Raw genomic sequence first — 19,220 nt, forward strand, 5'->3', positions numbered from 1 at the left:
TGTGACCTCTGGGTCTAGCGCAGTCATATGCTATATGCGGTCTTTCTGCATAGTTCTTTCGCGTCTTTACTTCTTAAAAGTATTATAATATCGTCTGCGTAGCAGAGAGGCTCAAATCCATCCTCAGTCGGCATCCGTAATTGGTCTTTTATGGTGGTCACCCATAGCAGTGGCGATAAAATGCCCCCTGTGGCCTGCCTTGTGCCCCATTTTTTTCGTTATATTTATGCCATGGAACACACAATTTATCCATCTGTTCCTTAGCATATGGTTTATCCAGTCTCTAAGGACCGGATCCATCCGGTACTGGTCTAAGGATTGGATCAGTGTGTAGGTCCGCACATTGTTAAAAGCCCCCTCGATGTCAATGCATTCCGCCAAGGGATACGTTTTGGCATCGAAGGATTCTTCTATTTTATGCACAACCTCGTGCAGAACAGTCTCCAGGCAGTCTCGCTGTTTCAAGTTTTCTTAAAAAACGCAAAATTTCAAACTTACCTATGAACATTCCGTTCAGGAACAGGGGCAAACTTCTCACATATGGTTGCCCAAAAAGTAATTGCGGATTTTTTAAAAGAAAGTAAATGCATTTTTAATAAAACTTAGAATGAACTTTAATCAAATATACTTTTATTACACTTTTTTTCTAAAGCAAGCTAAAAGTAACAGCTGATAACTGACAGAAGAAAGAATGCAATTACAGAGTCACAAGCTGTGAAAAAATTTTTCAACGCCGACTATATGAAAAATCCGCAATTACTTTTTGGGCAACCCAATATTTTTGAGTTCTGCGCGATTCAAGTTTAATCTCAAAATATTTGCAAAAATATGCTTGATAACATTATAAATAATTTTATTAATTTTTTTTATTTTGCAGCTTACCGATTTTGGCTATGCCCGTGAAATTCCCGAGGCGACCCTAGAACAGAGCGTGGTGGGAACACGCCATTATGTGGCCCCTGAAGTCATTCACCCGGGGTCTTATAAGAATACCGTGGACTACTGGTCTGTGGGTGTTGTGATATTTGAAATCATCTGTGGCATACGTCCCTTTATACCGCATCGGGAATTTAAGGATATATTGACAAATGTGCTAGAGAAACCAGTAGACTGCATAGCCATTACTGAAGCCATCGATCCAACTGGAGCGTTCAATTTTGAGAATAATTTGTTTCCTCAAAACCAATGCAGTCCAATCTTTATTGAGAAAATCGAAAAATGGTTAAAATTGGCTTTGGACACGAACTACAAAACTAGGGGATCGGATCAGAATGGCAACCTAAAATTCTATACGGACTTGGACAAAATATTAGAGAGCAAAATTCTAAGCGTTTTTTCTCTGTCATCATATGAGTTTTTCTACTATGACGTCAATGCTTTTGAGACTATAGTCCAGTTCTTTGAAAAGCTGGCATTGGATTCTAATGTGCCCCAAAAGAGCATGTACATCACATTGCCCACATTACACCCCCTTCAAAGATTGGAATATGCAAAACACCCCGCTGATTTCTATGTCCCCGAATGGTCCGACACCAGTAATCTATCGAATCCTCCGGTTATGCTGTATATAGCTGATGTAAAGAAGCACAAATGCGACTACAATGTGAACAAGGGCAATGAGACAGATACCATAATGAAGTGTATCAACATCGACCAGCAGATGTACCATGAAGTTCCAATATGGTTTTTGGAACAGTTTGAAAGGCATGTCGGTCATATACTAAGCAAATATAAGCATCATCTGGATTGTTACGTTAAAGGACTTTATGAAAGTGTAATGTCTATGGAGCAGGACGTGTTTCTTTATGAACCAACGATAGAAAAAATCCATAGTGACGTGCTAATATTATGTGGTAGAATAAAACAATTTCAGCGTACAGTACAGATGTCTCCTCAATCGCAGGTAAGTAAGTTACAACAACAACAAAAACAATTGAAATGGCAATGGTAATATGACTTGAGCCTCGAAGAGTCGATTATTGACATAGAAATTGATTTGGTTAATATTCGGCCCAAATGAAACGTTTCAGGGAGTATATCGTCATCTAAAGTGCACAAAGATGTAACGCTCAGTATCATAATTGTACAGGGGAAGCAACAAACGGTATAAATTAACTGTTTTGAGTTAAAATCCCGTTTTCTTCACAACAATAAAATCATTGGTTTTAAACTTAGGTGGACACTTCAAACTTTGTGACATTTTCACCATAGAGTTTGCATTTGTATACCTGACTAATAGCTGGACTGCGCCCGCTCCGCTGTGCCTTGTTGTACTTCATATGGAACAAAATTATCCTTTGAATATTAATTTTCGACAAATTAAGAGCTTTTATTGAAATACCATGCTACGAGAATATTGTAGTATATGCATATCGCTTAACTAAGAGTATAACAATATAAGAGCCATTATCTGAATCCCATATGATCCTTATTGGACTACGAATTCGCTCGGAGTGTTAAATGTATTGTAAGTTTGGATGTTAGATGTACTCCATTCTTAAAGGACTCTATTTCAGCCCGATATTCTCATGATGTCCGACTTAGGGGTGTTTTCGCGGGTGAGCTGGTCCGTCAGACGCTTGGCCCTAAAAAAATATCAGCATCGTGCTCTTCTCCCAACTGCCATTAATTTAAACCCCATATTGCCATTGTTTTAAGGATGAGACGTCTCCCAAATATTGGTTATCAAATTCGTTTTCTAATCTCATTTACTTTTGATTTGAGCCACATATTAGCATGGTCCGTAAATTCTTTCGCTTTGGCGCTGTCCCAAATACATGGTCCCACATTTGGATATCAAATTCGTATTCTATTCCCAAATACCTTTATTTGAGCCCCATATTGCGATGGTCGGTAAGTAATTGCTGTTTGTGGGGTATTTTGGGAAAATGGTAGACCCTCAGAAAATTGATCCTGAAAGTGGGTATCAATTTCGTGCTTTATTCCCAAATAACTTTCATTTGAGCCCCACATTGACATGAGGTGTTTTGGGGAGTGGGCGGTACCCCAAACACTTAGACCTGCCACTGACCTTGAAATTGGATATCAAATTCGTTTTCTAATCTTAAATATTGGGTTGCCCAAAAAGTAATTGCGGATTTTTTAAAAGTAAGTAAATGCATTTTTAATAAAACTTAGAATGAACTTTAATCAAATATACTTTTTTACACTTTTTTCTAAAGCAAGCTAAAAGTAACAGCTGATAACTGACAGAAGAAAGAATGCAATTGTAGAGTCACAAGCTGTGAAAAAATTTGTCAACGCCGATTATATGAAAAATCCGCAATTACTTTTTGGGCAACCCAATACCTTTCATTTAAACCCCTTATTGCAAAAATCAGCAAATATGTCCGGTTTGGGATATGGACCCTAAAAACAACCAATATCGAGCTCCACTGTCTTGAAGACCCAAATTGTCTTGGTTATCAAATGCGTCCTATTTGGGGGTTGTTAAGGTAGTGGGACGTCACCTAGACATTTGGTCCCGAATGTTGGTATCAGATACGTGGTCTACTCCCAAATACCTTTCATTCGAGCCCCATATTTCTATAATCGGCAAACATGTCCGGTTTGGGGGATGGGGCGGCCACTCAGTGACTTGGTCTTGAAAATATATATCAGATTACTCTAAAATACCCCTTATTTGAGCCCCATATTGCAATGGTCGGAAAAACGTCCTATATGGGTGGTAGTATGGGTGGGGTGGCCCCATAGACACTTTTCCCTAATATTGATATCAGATTCTTGCTTTACTCCCAAGGACCTTCCTATGGTAGTAAGTTTGTCCTCTTTGGGGGATCTTTTTGGCGAGGGGCGGCCCCCAAACACTTGGTCCCACATTTGGATATTAGATTCGTATTCTACATTCGAATGTCTTTTATTTAATCCCTATATTGCCATGGTCAGTAAATAAGTCCTGTTTGGGGTGTGTTTTGGGGAAGGGGTGGACCCCTAAAAACTTGGTCCCACATTTGGATATCAGATTCGTACTCTACTCACAAATACCCTTCATTTGAGTTCCATATTGCCATGGTCGGTAAATATGTCCGATTTAGGGGTGTTTTGGGGGGGGTTGGGGTGGTCCCCCTAACACTTGGTCCAACAATTAGATATCAGATACGTTTTATAATCTTAACTACCTTTCATTTGAGCCCCATATTGTCGTGCTTGGTCTATGTATATATTTGGTAGGTTTTGGGGGTGAGGCGGCCGGCCCCCTTAGGTACCCCATTCGAAATTTGGATACCAAATTTTTGTTTTTAGTTTACTATAAGAGTGACCTAAATCGCATGGCGTATCTCTGAGATATGGCGTTTCTGAAAATTAGGGTAAGTGGAGGTTCCGTCCCCTTTATGGAGAAGTTGCAGTAAACGCGATGGCGGATGTATTAGAGAAGTACGAGACAGATATTACGGCCTTAGAGGAAATGCGATGGACTGGGAATGGCGTCATTACAATACCAAACGGTGACAAGCTATACTATACCTGCCATAACACGAGGCATGAATTCGGCTGTGGATTTGTGGTAAGTCGGAGACTGAAACACCTTGTCTCCAGCTTTACTCCGGTGGGTGAGAGGCTAGCCACAATCCGCATAAAAGCCAAATTCTTCAACATCAGCCTTATTTGTGCCCATGTCCCGACGGAAGACAAAGACGTGCAGACTAAGGATATTTTCTACGAGCGCCTAGAGAGAGAATATGAGCGCTGCCCCGCCCATGATACTAAACTCGTTCTGGGAGATTTTAATGCAAAGGAAGGAAGACATTTGTGGTCCAACAGTCGGAAAGTTTAGCCTCCGTCTAGTAATGAGTTGAGGCTTATAGATTTCGCCGCGGCAAAAAACATGGTAGTTAGTAGCATTAGATTTCAACATAAAAATATTCACAAAGCCACATGGCTTTCACCCGATCAAAAAACGAGCAATCAAATTGATCACGTTGTGATAGATGGAAGGCATTCATCCACCGTGTTAGATGTACGATCGATCCGTGGAGCGAATAAAGATTCGGAACATTACCTTGTTGCAGCAAAGGTTCGCACCCGTTTGAACATGGCGAGGAAAGTACGATCTGCCACTGCACGGAAGCTGGACATTGAAAAGCTACAAACACAAGTGATGACAACGGCATACTCCACTCGACTGACCCAACTGCTTGATGAAAGCACTCCTTGTTCCGATGATATAATGGCGCAGTGACAAACTATTGCCCACTCCATGGAAAATGCCGCGAAATCCGTACTTGGGTACCGGAAGCCTCCTCCAAGAAACCCATGGTACGACCAAGAGTGTCGAGATGCTACTGAAGCCAAGAATGCGGCATATACAGCAACTCTGCAATTAGTAGCAACGCGCCAGATGAAGGAGAGGTCTCGGAGAAAAGGAGAGAGGAGAAACGTCTATTCCGCAGAAAGGAAAAGGAAATGGAAAGGCGTGAGTGTGAGCGAATTGAGATGTACAGGAGTCAGAATGGAGTCCGAAAATTTTAACAAAGAATTAAACATCAAACCGATGGCTTTGGTGCAGGCACATCCTCCTGCAGAGACAAAGAAGGAAATCTGGTAACTGACACAGACAACAAGCTGAGGATATTGAAAGAACATTTTACCCAACTGCTAGTGTCCGACGTTGACGGCGAAAAGGATGTATGTTTACCTCCTACCGACCGACTGAAGAACAACAAGGCAGCAGGAGCCGACGGGTTACCCGATGAACTATTTAAGACACGCTGATTAGGCGTATGCATATTATCTGCGCAATCTGGCTAGAATAACGCATACCCGATGATTGGAACCTCAGCATACTATGTCCCGTACACAAGAAATTTTGTACAGCGGCTTCTCTCATGACCTTCAACATACGTGTCTAATAATGTCTGAATCGATCAATAGCTAGATACAGCTCCCATATAAACCTATCTCCCGATTTTGCTTCTTGAACCCCTACACGGCGCAATTCTTATCCGCATGAACTGATATATTACCCAATGACTTCAACAATGTTCACCATTCATTTATGGTCCGAATCGGACTATAACTTGTTTAGTTTCAATAAATTAAATTTTATGAGTTCAAATTTGTTCTATAGGATTGCCCAATTCGTTGAGGATTGTCCAAAATTCAATAAAACTGAAGAATTTTTTTTAAAAAAAAAAAAGTGTTTAGAACTAAACTTAGATTATTTCAAACATACACTAATATTTTCAACTGCGACACGTGCTTTAATGCTGATCACAATGTTACATATTGGGTTGCCCAAAAAGTAATTGCGGATTTTTCATATAGTCGGCGTTGACAAATTTTTTCACAGCTTGTGACTCTGTAATTGCATTCTTTTTTCTGTCAGTAATCAGCTGTTACTTTTAGCTTGCTTTAGAAAAAAAGTGTAAAAAAAGTATATTTGATTAAAGTTCATTCTAAGTTTTATTATAAATGCATTTATTTTCTTTTAAAAAATCCGCAATTACTTTTTGGGCAACCCAATAGATATAGCTGTCATATAGACCGATCTGCCGATAAAGGGTCTAAAGCCCATAAAGGCTTTATTTTTTTTACCCGATTTTGCTGAAATTTGAAGCAGTGAGTTGTCTTAAGTCTCCCGACACCCTACTCAAATATGGCTTAGATCCGACTATATTTAGATATAGCTGCCATATAGACCGATCTGCCGATAAAGGGTCTGAAGCCCATAAAAGCTTTACTTTTTATCCGATTTCGCTGAAATTTGAAACAGTGAGTTGTTTTAAGCCTTCCGACATCCGCCCCAAATATGTTTCAGATCGGACTATATGTAGATATAGCTGCCATATAGACCGAAGCCCATAAAAGCTTTACTTTTTATACTATTTTGCTGAAATTTGAAACAGTGAGTTGTTTTAAGCCTCCCGCCATATGACCCAAATATAGTTAATATCGGAATGTTTTTAGATATAGCTGTCATATAGACCGATTTTCTAATTTAGGGTCTTAATTCCATAAAAAAGTATATTTATTGTCTGAAAATGTTACTTATATTGGGTTGCCCAAAAAGTAATTGCGGATTTTTCATATAGTGGGCGTTGACAAATTTTTTCACAGCTTGTGACTCTGTAATTGCATTCTTTCTTCTGTCAGTTATCAGTTGTTACTTTTAGCTTGCTTTAGAAAAAAATTGTAAAAAAAGTATATTTGATTAAAGTTCATTCTAAGTTTTATTAAAAATGCATTCACTTTCTTTTAAAAAATCCGCAATTACTTTTTGGGCAACCCAATATTTAATAACGGTTCTTATTCTTATAGTTCTTCTTCGTTTTGTTTTGAATACATTTTCGTAACATTAGTACTCTTGATTACCATATGCTAAAAATTCATAACGATCGGGGACATTTTTTTTTTTGGGGTTTTTGGCATCCGTCTTGTGGAGCCGTCTGGAGGGCGTAGAATAGAAAAACATATACCAATTTCTTTTGACATTCCAATATTGTTTGAGGTCACTTTTTACAATTTCACTAAAGAGTCTGGTTTTTTCTCTTATAGAATTCCCAGAAATGGTTGGAAATAGTTGGGACTTACCAAAGCAAATATGAAACACACAAAGAAATGGTTGCATCCATAGCAAGAAGGTACAAATCTGTACGGAAACACTGTCACGATTTAGCTGATGCTGCTATTTTCAAAAAATTTTCCGAAGAAGACATCTATGGGGTGTAAGTATTTTAAAAGATATGTAAAATAACTACCATAATTCAAAATTTTCCGTATTTTTCTATTTCCATATTTCTTACAGTGGCAGATTTCGAGATTTTATACAACAGACTCGTAACACTAGAATACCGAACGCAGATCGCATGACTGAGTGTTTAAAATTCTTCGACGAGTGTAACAATGTTAACCAAAAGTTCTCCCGCTCTCCCATTGTGCCAATTCATGATAAAATAGTTTCACAATATGATATGTTTCTTAAGATCCAGGATATCATAAAAGGTGTTGCTCAGAGCATAAACAAATTAGAAAACGACTTAGATGCAGAAACAAAAGTATTGTTACGCTGGAATTTTCAAAATAATGCTGATGATCATCTCTCAATGAAAATGGAAAGCCTTAATATGGTAGATAACTGCTCCGTGCCATTTTCTCTTTTAAATGGTGATGGTCAAATGAATGGCTTCCAGCAAACTGATACCAGCAACCTCATACAAGAGGCTGAATTTTTGTAAGTAGAGTTTGTAAATGATTAACAATAAGCTATCCTTAGTGATATGTGTATATCTGTGTCTACTACATACATACATACATACATACATACTTAGTTGTTTGTTATAAAAAGTTTGAAGCTTTGAGCCGAACTCAGAAAAGACTTCTAGATCAGTTATTGTTTTTGTTGTAGCAGTGTGTTGTGTCCTATCTTTCGCCTGCTTGATTCCGCTGAATATGCAGTTTCAGGAACTCTAGGACTAAGTTAAAATGCGTCCAGAGGGATTTGGGTCTGAGTCGAGTAGTTCTGGCTGGACTATTAAACGTGTGTCGTGTGGTCCCTGGTGACAAACACGCCATATATCTGGACGTTAGCATCGACCCTAGCACTGTATGAGTTGAGTAGGCCGCCTCTGACAGAACGATATTGAGCCAGAACTACTCTGATTTGCCGGGGGAGGTCAATTTTTTCAGTGCTAGTGGCTGGCGGTCGATCTCCAAGTACCACATTCACCCAATTGCTATTCACCATATATGTTACACCGCATATGCTACACCGCATATGCTACACCTCATATGCTACACGGCATATGCTACACCGCATATGCTACACCGCATATGATACACCGCATATGCTACACTGCATATGCTACACCGCATATGCTACACCGCATATGATACACCGCATATGCTACACCGCATATGCTACACCGCTTATGCTACACCGCATATGCTACACCGCATATGCTACACGGCATATGCTACACCGCATATGCTACACCGCATATGCTACACCGCATATGCTACACGGCATATGCTACACCGCATATGCTACACTGCATATGCTGCACCGCATATGCTACACCGCATATGCTACACCGCATATGCTACACCGCATATGCTACACCGCATATGCTACAACACATATGCTACACCGCATATGGACATGAATATTGTCCAGACCCGCTTGACATGCTGTTTGCTCTTTTTTAGCGTTCGTCGAGTGTGCACTTCATTACCGACAGTTAGATATCGATCAGGGCTATAACAAGCAGTACGGTGAGGTTACGAAGGTGCAATGTAAGAAGAAGATAAAGCATTCTCTTATAATGAGAATGCTTTATCGGTAGAGGGGAACGATAGCGTAAACCGATGTGGCCGTAAAAGCCAGAGGACTGCCGTCAGTGAACTTGGTTAATTCGAAACCTATTGAGGCGACGGAGTCGCAGTTGAGGACGGGATAGCTTTGAGTACCATACAGGCTGGAACATTGTGGTCCGATCTGTGTGGTGTTCATTGCTGTCACAAGAAGCTTAGCAACCGGGTGCGTTTACAGACTGCTGATAGTGGAATGCCCCAAACGGAGTAGCTTCGGAACAATCAATGGTGTCGAGCGGAGAATCTCAGTGAGAGACCGGGTGGCACCGGCTCTTACACAAATACTGAGTGCATAGGATGCTCAATATGACAAGGCGAGTTATTGGCGCCTTTAAGTAACCAATGGCCATCCTATTCCCGGGGCGATCGGTCTTTTGGACAGGAACGAGCGTGCTCACCTACAGGAGCACGCTAGCCTCCACATGAAAATGTGGCTACAACCACAACAACAACAAGGACGAGGGCAACGAATGTAGCACTGGGATGGTGAAAGCGTCGGTAGGACAACGAAAATCCTATGTGGAGATCCAGGTCGTGAGAAGATAAGGCTATTACTAAAGGGAAGTAAGAAGGAGATCTGATTTGTAGAGATGGTTTTCTACTGGGTAAATAGCCAACGCTTGGGTATTTATTGTGTAGATACCCAACAAATACCTTTTTTGGGTATTTATAACTTTGCAGATATCTTGGGTATGAAAAATTTTTTTAAAAAAGTTTTGATGATTTCGTATTCTTTGTATATAAACCTCATCTTCTGATCTCATAAAATCTGATTTTAGTTATATATAGCCGCTATATAGACCGATCTCCAGACTTAAAGTCTCAAGGCAATAAATTGGTAATTTTTCATCCGATGAAATTTGGCACAATGAGTTCTGGTACACCCCTATTCATTTCTGTGAAATGCGGTTTTGATCGGATTATATTTGGATATAGCAGAAATTTTTTCTCGAAATTTCCGCATATTGTGTAGGTTGCTCTGGAAGGAAATATAGGCTATATATTTTTCCGGAATCGAAAGGGGGACGGACCCTCCTCCTTATGCCAAAAACACAACCCAAATACAAAAGTGGACCGGTCGGGACAATATAGGTATCAAATGAAAGGTATTGGAGAGTAGAATACGAATATGGTATTAAAATTTGAGTCTAAGTACCAATCGGGCTGCACCAACCCCAAAACTCCCCCGAACAGACATATTGGACGTTCGTTTCAATATGGGGCTCAAATGAAAGGTGCAAAATCTGATCGAAGTATAGAGGGTCACGCTACCCCTCAAAAACGCCATTAGAGCCATTAAGACTATATGATACTTGGTTGAATCGATTTTCTTAAAATTTTCATAGATTGTGCACGTTTGTCCGGAAGGAAACAAAGGCTATATAATTTTTAGATATCGGGTGGAGGCAGACCCTGCCCCTTAACCCAAAAACGCCACCCATATCCCAAAGTGGTCCGATGGGCACAATAAGGGTATCAAACGTAAGGTATTGCAGAACAGAAAACGAATATGGTGTTAAAATTTGGGTCCAAGTACCCGGCGGGCCCCCCCAACCCCAAAACTCAACTAAACAGATATATTCGAAGTTAATGTCAATATGGGACTCAAATGAAAGTATTAGGCAGTAGATTAGAAATATTAGGTCCAAGCAATGGGAGGTCGCCCACCCCCAAATACCCCCAAATGGCCATATCAGCCGACCATGGCTATATGGGGTTCAAATGAAAGGTGTTAGGGAGTAGATTACGAATATGACATTGAAATTTTCGTTTAAGTCTAGGTGGTGCTTTTCCTCCTAAAGATGCGTCAAATGGTTTATTTTACCCATTATGACAATATGGGACTCAAATGAAAGGTATTTGAGAGTAGAAAACGAATTTGATATCCAATTTTGGAGCCAAGTGTTTTGGGGTATGCCCTAAAGCACCCTCTAAAGAGAATTTCATTTTCGTTGGGAATAAAGAACGAATTTGATATGTATTTTCAGTGCAAAGTGTCGGTGGCCGTCCCAGGAGGGTGCTTACCCTCCAAACGGTTCATATTTACCGGCCATGGCAATATGGGCCTCAAATTAAACGAATTTGGAAGTGCAGCGCGAATTTGATATCCATATTTGAGTCGAAATGTCTGAGGTGACATCCCTCCCCTAATGAGAACATTACCAACAGGGACCGTGAAGGGGCAAATTCCCACATATCAATGAGTGCTTTCCGATTCAAGTTTAAACTCAATGATAAGGAACTTTTTTTTATAGCCGAGTCCGAACCCTTTGGGGAAAATTTTAAAATGACCATTTATGGCATTGTACCTCGCAAATGTCGCCAATTTTAAGAGGGGATAAACACCGCTTTGTGCGATGTTCTTGCCAGGATTCGAATGCGTTTAGCGTCATAGGCTACATTGGCACGAATGCGATAGCCGTATTCAGGGCGAAGTGTCCCCACCCTAAAAAAGATATTTGAGTCGAAATGTCTGAGGTGCCATCCCTCCCCTAATGAGAACATTACCCTAGGAAGTACATTACCACCAGGAACCGAGAAGGGGCAAATTCTCACACATCAATGAGTGCTCTCCGATTCAAGTTTAAACTCAATGATAAGGAATTTTTTTTTTATAGCCGAGTCCGAACCCTTTGGGGAAATTTTTGAAATGACCATGCATGGCATTGTACCTCGCAAATGTCGCCAACTTTAAGAGGGGACTAAACACCGCTTTGTTGTATGTTCTTGCCAGGATTCGAACGCGTTTAGCGTCAAAGGCTACATTGGCACGAATGCGATATCCGCATTCAGGGCAAAGTGTCCCCACCCTAAAAAATATATTTGAGAGTTAAAAAAGGCGCAGTGGAGCGGTCCCGGTTCGGCTCGTATATAACTAAAATCCGATTTTATGAAATCAGAAGATCAGGTTTATATACAAAAAATACGAAATCATCAAGAGAGGGGACTAACCACCGCTTTGTTGTATGTTCTTGCCAGGATTCGAACGCGTTTAGCGTCAAAGGCTACATTGGCACGAATGCGATATCCGTATTCAGGGCGAAGTGTCCCCACCCTAAAAAGAAATTTGAGAGTTAAAGAAGGCGCACCGGAGCGGTCCCGGTTCGTCTAATATATAACTAAAATCCGATTTTATGAGTTCACAAGATCTGGTTTATATACAAAGAATACGAAATCATCAAAATTTTTTGAAAAATGTTTTTCGTCCCAAGATATCTGCAAAATTATAAATACCCAGCTTTTGGGTATAAATTTGGGCTTTTGGGTAAAAATACCTTTTGGGTATTTACCCATAGCCCATCTCTACTGATTTGCTCTTGGTATCAGGACACACAGGACCACGAGCGCAGTTATGCAGAACTGGTGCGGCAAATGAAAGCAGGTGAAGGCAATGTGGCGAAGATGATGGGTGAGACATTGAAGCATTTTCTATTTCTTGCCTGGCTTTCGCGCCTGACGGACTCTGCGCCACTTAGGTGGGGACACAATACCAGACTCGAACCTGCTTAGGGCTGGGGAATGAAGAAACTGTAGGGATTTTGTGAGTAGCAGGGAATTCCTGACTTAGATTTTGTTTGAGATTACTTTTTGGTATTTAAAACGCAGATCACTGCTTTAGGAGTATGACCATGGTGGCATGAGCGGATTAATAACCGCACCCTTTTTTCAACCTAACCTAATATTTGTTAATTTCTATTTCTTCTTTTTGAATTTTTTCAGAACAAATTCGATTAGTGCAATTTTGGGTGACAATAATAGCATGCCCATGTGTGTTGATGACAATAATACCATGGCAGTGTGTGCTGATGACAATATGGAACATATTCCCATGACTGTCAAAGATATTTAAAGCATTTTTTTTTTGATAAGCTTTTGCATGTGTATATTTTTACTCAGAGAGTTTAGTTTGTAAGTTTTTTTTTATAAGTTTATAATATTTTATTTTTGCCTGAAAGGCAACCAAAGAAATGATCTTATATTCGAATTACATGAACATAGAAAACTGTTTAACAAAATTTTAGTAACTCAACATTTAAGGCTAGTGTTAGAAATCGGCTGGTTCCATTTTCCTTGTATTCACTGAAAAATATTTGGTAACCTCAATAAAAAAAATAAGTTTTTTAAATTATTTTATTAATTATAATCATGAATGAAATGAATTTTAAAATTGTCGGTCTTTTATTATAGGGTTGCCCAAAAAGTAATTGCGGATTTTTTAAAAGAAAGTAAATGCATTTTTAATAAAACTTAGAATGAACTTTAATCAAATATACTTTTTTACACTTTTTTTCTAAAGCAAGCTGAAAGTAACATCTGATAACTGGCAGAAGAAGAATGCAATTACAGAGTCACAAGCTGTGAAAAAATTTGTCAACGCCGACTATATGAAAAATCCGCAATTACTTTTTGGGCAACCCAATAGTTTTATTTCATTTTTTATTCTATAAAAGTTTGGCACGGCCTTTCTTGTTATAAAAAAAACCTCTGTTACCCGTTACAATATATGGTACTGGGTTAATAAATGTTAATAATCCCCTTGAATCTAGAAAAATATATCTAGTCTTGAGTTACTATAGTTTTGAGCAACAATTGCTAAAAGTGCATTGCTTCGGAAAAAACAATGGCTAATTAGAATCTTAAAGAAAACCACTTATTTTTTATATACTTTTAGAAAACTATAAAAATTGATTTGTTTTTGCAAAATGCTCACAAAATTTTAAATAGTGTATGTTTAAAGCCCTTAGTGACTAAGTCTAAGAAATTGTTTAGCAGACAGCATTTTGTTGCAAACCCGTGTCATAGGTAAGATAATCTTTATATTTTATTACAAAGTTTTTACTAGTAATAATTTTTTACTTTTTAAATTTTAAATGCACACACAAGAGTATAAATTGTCTTCGATGTTCAACCAGCTGGGTTTTGAATTATTTGAAATATTTTTTTGTTTTTGTTTTTTTTTTTTTTAGAAAACTGAAGGATGTTTTTGTTTCAAATTAGAAAATAAAACGCCTAATCAGTTATTTTTAAATAGAAAAATAAAGCCTGTTGAAAATTTACAAATTTTGTAAATTATTGGGTTGCCCAAAAAGTAATTGCGGATTTTTTAAAAGAAAGTAAATGCATTTTTAATAAAACTTAGAATGAACTTTAATCAAATATACTTTTTTTACACTTTTTTTTCCAAAGCAAGCTAAAAGTAACAGCTGATAACTGACAGAAGAAAGAATGCAATTACAGAGTCACAAGCTGTGAAAAAATTTATCAACGCCGACTATATGAAAAATCCGCAATTACTTTTTGGGCAACTCAATATATATCCTTATTAGCTGAACCGGGCCCGCTCCGCTGCGCCTTCTTTTACTTTATATTGAACAAAACTATGTTGTTAATTTATTTTGGACAATTAAGGAGCTCTTAGTAAAATACCATGCTATGAAAAATAGTATATCGCTTGACTAATAGCATAACAATATAAATGCCTGTACTTTCTTCAATTGGCTATGACAGAATATTTGTTCCACTAGCCGAACATAGAATAGCGTTCCAAGCGCCTCGATCTTATGCGCTCATTCTAAAATCTATGACACCAAGTTTCGAGGTGCCACTTGATCTTTCCAACGGGCTTTTGGTCTTCCCGGTTTTCGCGTACCACCGCGTGTTTGCCTTTAAAAGACTTCTTTGCTGGGACTTCTTCATCCATTCTGAAAACATGACGGAGCCAACGCAGCCGTTGTATTTTGATGCGTGTAACTAAGCTATCGTCGTCATACAGCTCATGGTTCATACGTCGCCTATATTCTCCATTAATGCAAACTGGTCCATAAATTTTACGAAGAATCTTTCTCTCAAATACTCCAAGTACTGCCTCATCTGCTTTCACAAGTACCCATGCCTCAAAACCATATAACAACACGGGTAGTATCAGTGTCTTGTAACGCGCAATCTGTAATCTTCGTCTGTCGAGAGGTGGTCTGGTTTCTAAACTGCATACTTAGTCCAAAGTAGCATCTGTTTGCCAGTATTATTCTTAGCTTAATCTCAAAACTGGTGTCATTCGTTTCGCTTACGGCGGTGCCGAGGTAGATAAAGTTACTGACTGTGTCAAAGTGGTGCTTCCCAACTTTCTCCATTTTCTTTATCTGCTCGGTTGTGCAAGGCTTTTTGGGAGTTGAAACCATCCATTTCGTCTTATCTTCATTTACTGCCAGACCCATTTTCACTGACTCTCTTTCGATTCTTTCAAAGGCTGCAGTTACTACTTCCGGTTACCGAGCTATAATGTCGATGTCATCGGCATAGGCGAGTGTGTTTTCTTGTGATTAGTGTGCCATATCCACATCTGCAGCTCGTATGATCTTCTCCAATAGGATATTAAAGAGATCATACTATAGGCTGTCTCCTTGTCTGAAACCTCGTTTGGTATTAAATGGTTCGGAGAGATTCTTTCCTATTCTTACTGAGGAACGCACGTCAGCAAGTGTCATCCTGCAGAGTATTATTAATTTGGCAGGGATACCAAACTCAGACATAGCTTGAAGTACCTTTGAACGTAAAGGAGTATCGAAGGCGGCTCTGTAGTCAACAAAGAGATGGTAGGTGTTGATTTGTCCTTCTCGGGTCTTTGGATTTGGTGCAGTGTGAATATCAGGTCCAGAGTGGATTTACTAGGTCTAAAGCCTCATTGATAGGGCCCAATTATCTCATTGGCTTTAGGTTTTAATCTTTCACACAGTACGCTCGAGAGTATTTTGTGTGCGATGGGGAGGAGACTTATTCCTCTGTAGTTGGCATATTCCGTCTTGTCTCCTTTCTTGTGTACGGGATATAGTATGCTGAGGTTCCAATCATCGGCTATGCGTTCTTCTAGCCAGATTGCGCAGATAAGCTGATGCATGTCGCCTCCGGTATTAAACAGTTCAGCGGTAACCTGTCGGCTCCTGCTGCCTTGTTGTTCTTTAGTCGGGTCACTGCTACTTGGACCTCATTCTGACTAGGAGGTAAACATTCTATACCATTAGCAGGGATTGGTTGGATTGGATTGGCAACGTCGGACCATATCCTCAGCATGTTGTATGTGTCGTTTAACCGATTTCCTTCTTAGTCTCTGCAGGAGGATGTGCCTGCACTAAAGCAGGTAGAATTTGGTAGAATTCTTTGGTAGAATTTCCGGACTTCATGTACATCTCAATTCGCTCACACTCACGTCTTTCCATTTCCTTTCTTTCTGCGGAATAGACTTTCTCCTCTCTCCCTTTCTCCCGATACCTCTCCTTCTACTGATTGCAGGGTTGCTCTAAATGCCGCATTCTTGGCTTCAGTAGCATCTCGACACTCTTGGTCGTACCATGTGTTGCTTGGCAGAGGCTTCCGGTACCCAAGTACGGATTTCGCGGCATTTTCCATGGAGTGGGAAATAGTTTGCCACTGCGCCATTATATCATCGGAACAAGGAGTGCTTTCATCAAGCAGTTGGGTCAGTCTAGTGGAGTATGCCGTTGTCATCACTTGTGTTTGTAGCTTTTCAATGTCCAGCTTCCGTGCAGTGTCAGATCGTACTTTCCTCGCCATGTTCAAACGGGTGCGAACCTTTGCCGCAACAAGGTTATGATCCGAATCTATGTTCGCTCCACGGATCGATCGTATATATAACACGGTGGATGAATGTCTTCCATCTATCACAACGCGATCAATTTGGTTTCTCTTGTTTTGATCGGGTGACAGCCATGTGGCTTTGTAAATATTTTTATGTTGAAATCTGGTGCTACTAATTACAATGTTTTTTGCCGCGGGAAAATCAATCAGCCTCAATCCATTACTAGACGTTAGATGGAGGCTAAACTTTCCGACTGATGAACCAAAAATGTCTTCCTTTTCTATATTCGCATTAAAATCTCCCAGAGCGAGTTTAATATCATGGGCGGGGCAACGGTCATATTCTCTCTCTAGGCCTCCGTAGAAAATATCCTTGGTCTGCTCGTCTTTGTCTTCCGTCGGAGCATGGGCACAAATAAGGCTGATGTTGAAGAATTTGGCTTTTATGCGTTTTTACTATTCCTTTGTTTCTCATGCTACTGGCTACTGGCCCAGCGGCCCAACCACATGGGTTTTGTGGGATTGAACATGTATCCCTCGTTGTGGCGAGCCGCTTCCTCTAAGATCCGACGCTCGCATCCAGCCGCCCCTAACCTGGGAATAGATGCTGATGTTGGCCATTGGTTATTTAAAGGCGCCAATAACTCGCCCTGTCATCTCGAGTATCATTGGCACTCAGTATTTAATTAAGAGCCAGTGCCACCTGACTCCTCACTGAGACTCTCCTTTCGAAAATCGCTGACTGCCCGCGGCCGTATTTTCAGCTACACATGGTCCCACATTTGGATATCACTCCCAAATACCTTTATTTGAGCCCCATATTTCGATGGTCAGTAAAAAATTGCCGTTTGTGTGGTGTTTTGGGGAAGGGGTAGATCCCCACAGCAAGTTGGTCCCGAAAGTGGGTACCAATTTCCTGCACTACTCCCCAAAACCATTCATTTGACATGTTTGGTAAATATGTACGATTAAGGGGTGTTTTGGGGAGCGAGTGGTACCTCAAACACTTAGTCATGAAAATATATCAGCATCATGCTCTACTCGAAAATATCATTTATTTGATTCGCGTATTGCCATTGGTCTCAAAATTGGTTATCAAATTTGTTTTCTTATTGCAAAAGTCAGCAAATATGTCCGGTTTGGGGTATGGGCCCTAAAAACTATCAATATTGAACTCCACTCTCTTAAGGCTCAGATTGTCATGGTGAGCAAATACGTCCTATTTGGGGATTGTTATGGGAGATGAGGCGGCCACTCAGTGACTTGGCCCTGAAAATATATATCAGGTTCGTGTTGCGCTCTAAAATACTTCTGCCTCCCCATATTGCAATGCTTAGCAAATACGCCCATCTTTGGATGTTGTTATGAGAAGGGTGGGTATGGGGTGGCGCCATACACACTTTTCCCGAATATTGACATCAGATTTGTGCCTAACTCTCAAAGACCTTTCAATTGAGACCCATATTACTATGGTCCCACATTTGGATGTCAAAATCGTATTCTACTCGAAAATACCTTTTATTTGAGTCCCATATAGTTATAGGTAAGTATGTCCGATTTAGGGGTGTTTTGGGGGTGGGGGTTGTCCCCCAAATACTTGGTCCGAAAATATATGATATGAGATATGTTTTCTAATCTCAAATACCTTTCATTTGAGTCCCATATTGTAGTGATTGGTCTGTATATATGTTTGGTAGGTTTTGGGGTGGGGCGTCCCCCCCAGATATCCCATCCAGAATTTGGATACCAGAGGTCTTAGTAGCTGAAGAGAATATAGACAAGACAAGAAAAAAAGGTGTTCACTTACAGTTTTAGCATCTGTGGTGGAAGACATGCAACTTTATTAAAATTTTACTTATTTAACATATTTTTATATCCTCCACCATAGGATAGGGGCTATACTAATTTCTTCATATCGTTTGTAACACATCGAAATATTGATCTGTAACCCCATAAAGTATGTATATACTTGATCGTCATGACAGAAACTTACTATTGATGTAGGTCGTTAGGGATTGCAAAAGGGCCATATCGCTTCAGATTTGGATATAGCTTCCATATAAACCGATTTCCCGATTTGGCTAAAATTTTGCACATAGTTTTCTGTTACGACTTCTAATAACTGTGCCAAGTACGGCCCAAATCTGTCTATAACCTGATATAGCTCCCATATAAACCGTCCTCCTGATTTGACTTTTTGAGCCCATGGAAGCCACAATTTTTGTCTGATTTAGCTAACATTTTGCATGTGTTGTTCGTTAGGCTTCCAATATCTGTGCTAAGTACGCTCCAAATCG

General features: G+C 39.8%; 1 protein-coding gene across 1 annotated transcript in view; it reads left to right on the plus strand.

The window, feature by feature from the left end:
* LOC106088471 (inhibitor of nuclear factor kappa-B kinase subunit beta) overlaps positions 1-14,222 on the plus strand; it is a 54,412-nt gene extending 40,190 nt beyond the window's left edge. Inside the window, exons 3-6 of the mRNA XM_059363153.1 lie at positions 878-1,903; positions 7,516-7,685; positions 7,766-8,191; positions 13,051-14,222. Of these exons, the coding sequence (XP_059219136.1) occupies positions 878-1,903; positions 7,516-7,685; positions 7,766-8,191; positions 13,051-13,180 (1,752 nt within the window). The 3' untranslated portion in view covers positions 13,181-14,222. The remainder of the gene's footprint in view (positions 1-877; positions 1,904-7,515; positions 7,686-7,765; positions 8,192-13,050) is intronic.
* The last annotated feature ends 4,998 nt before the right edge of the window (positions 14,223-19,220 follow it).

The sequence above is a fragment of the Stomoxys calcitrans genome, chromosome 2 (genome assembly GCF_963082655.1).
Source record: "Stomoxys calcitrans chromosome 2, idStoCalc2.1, whole genome shotgun sequence".
Taxonomy (NCBI): domain Eukaryota; kingdom Metazoa; phylum Arthropoda; class Insecta; order Diptera; family Muscidae; genus Stomoxys; species Stomoxys calcitrans.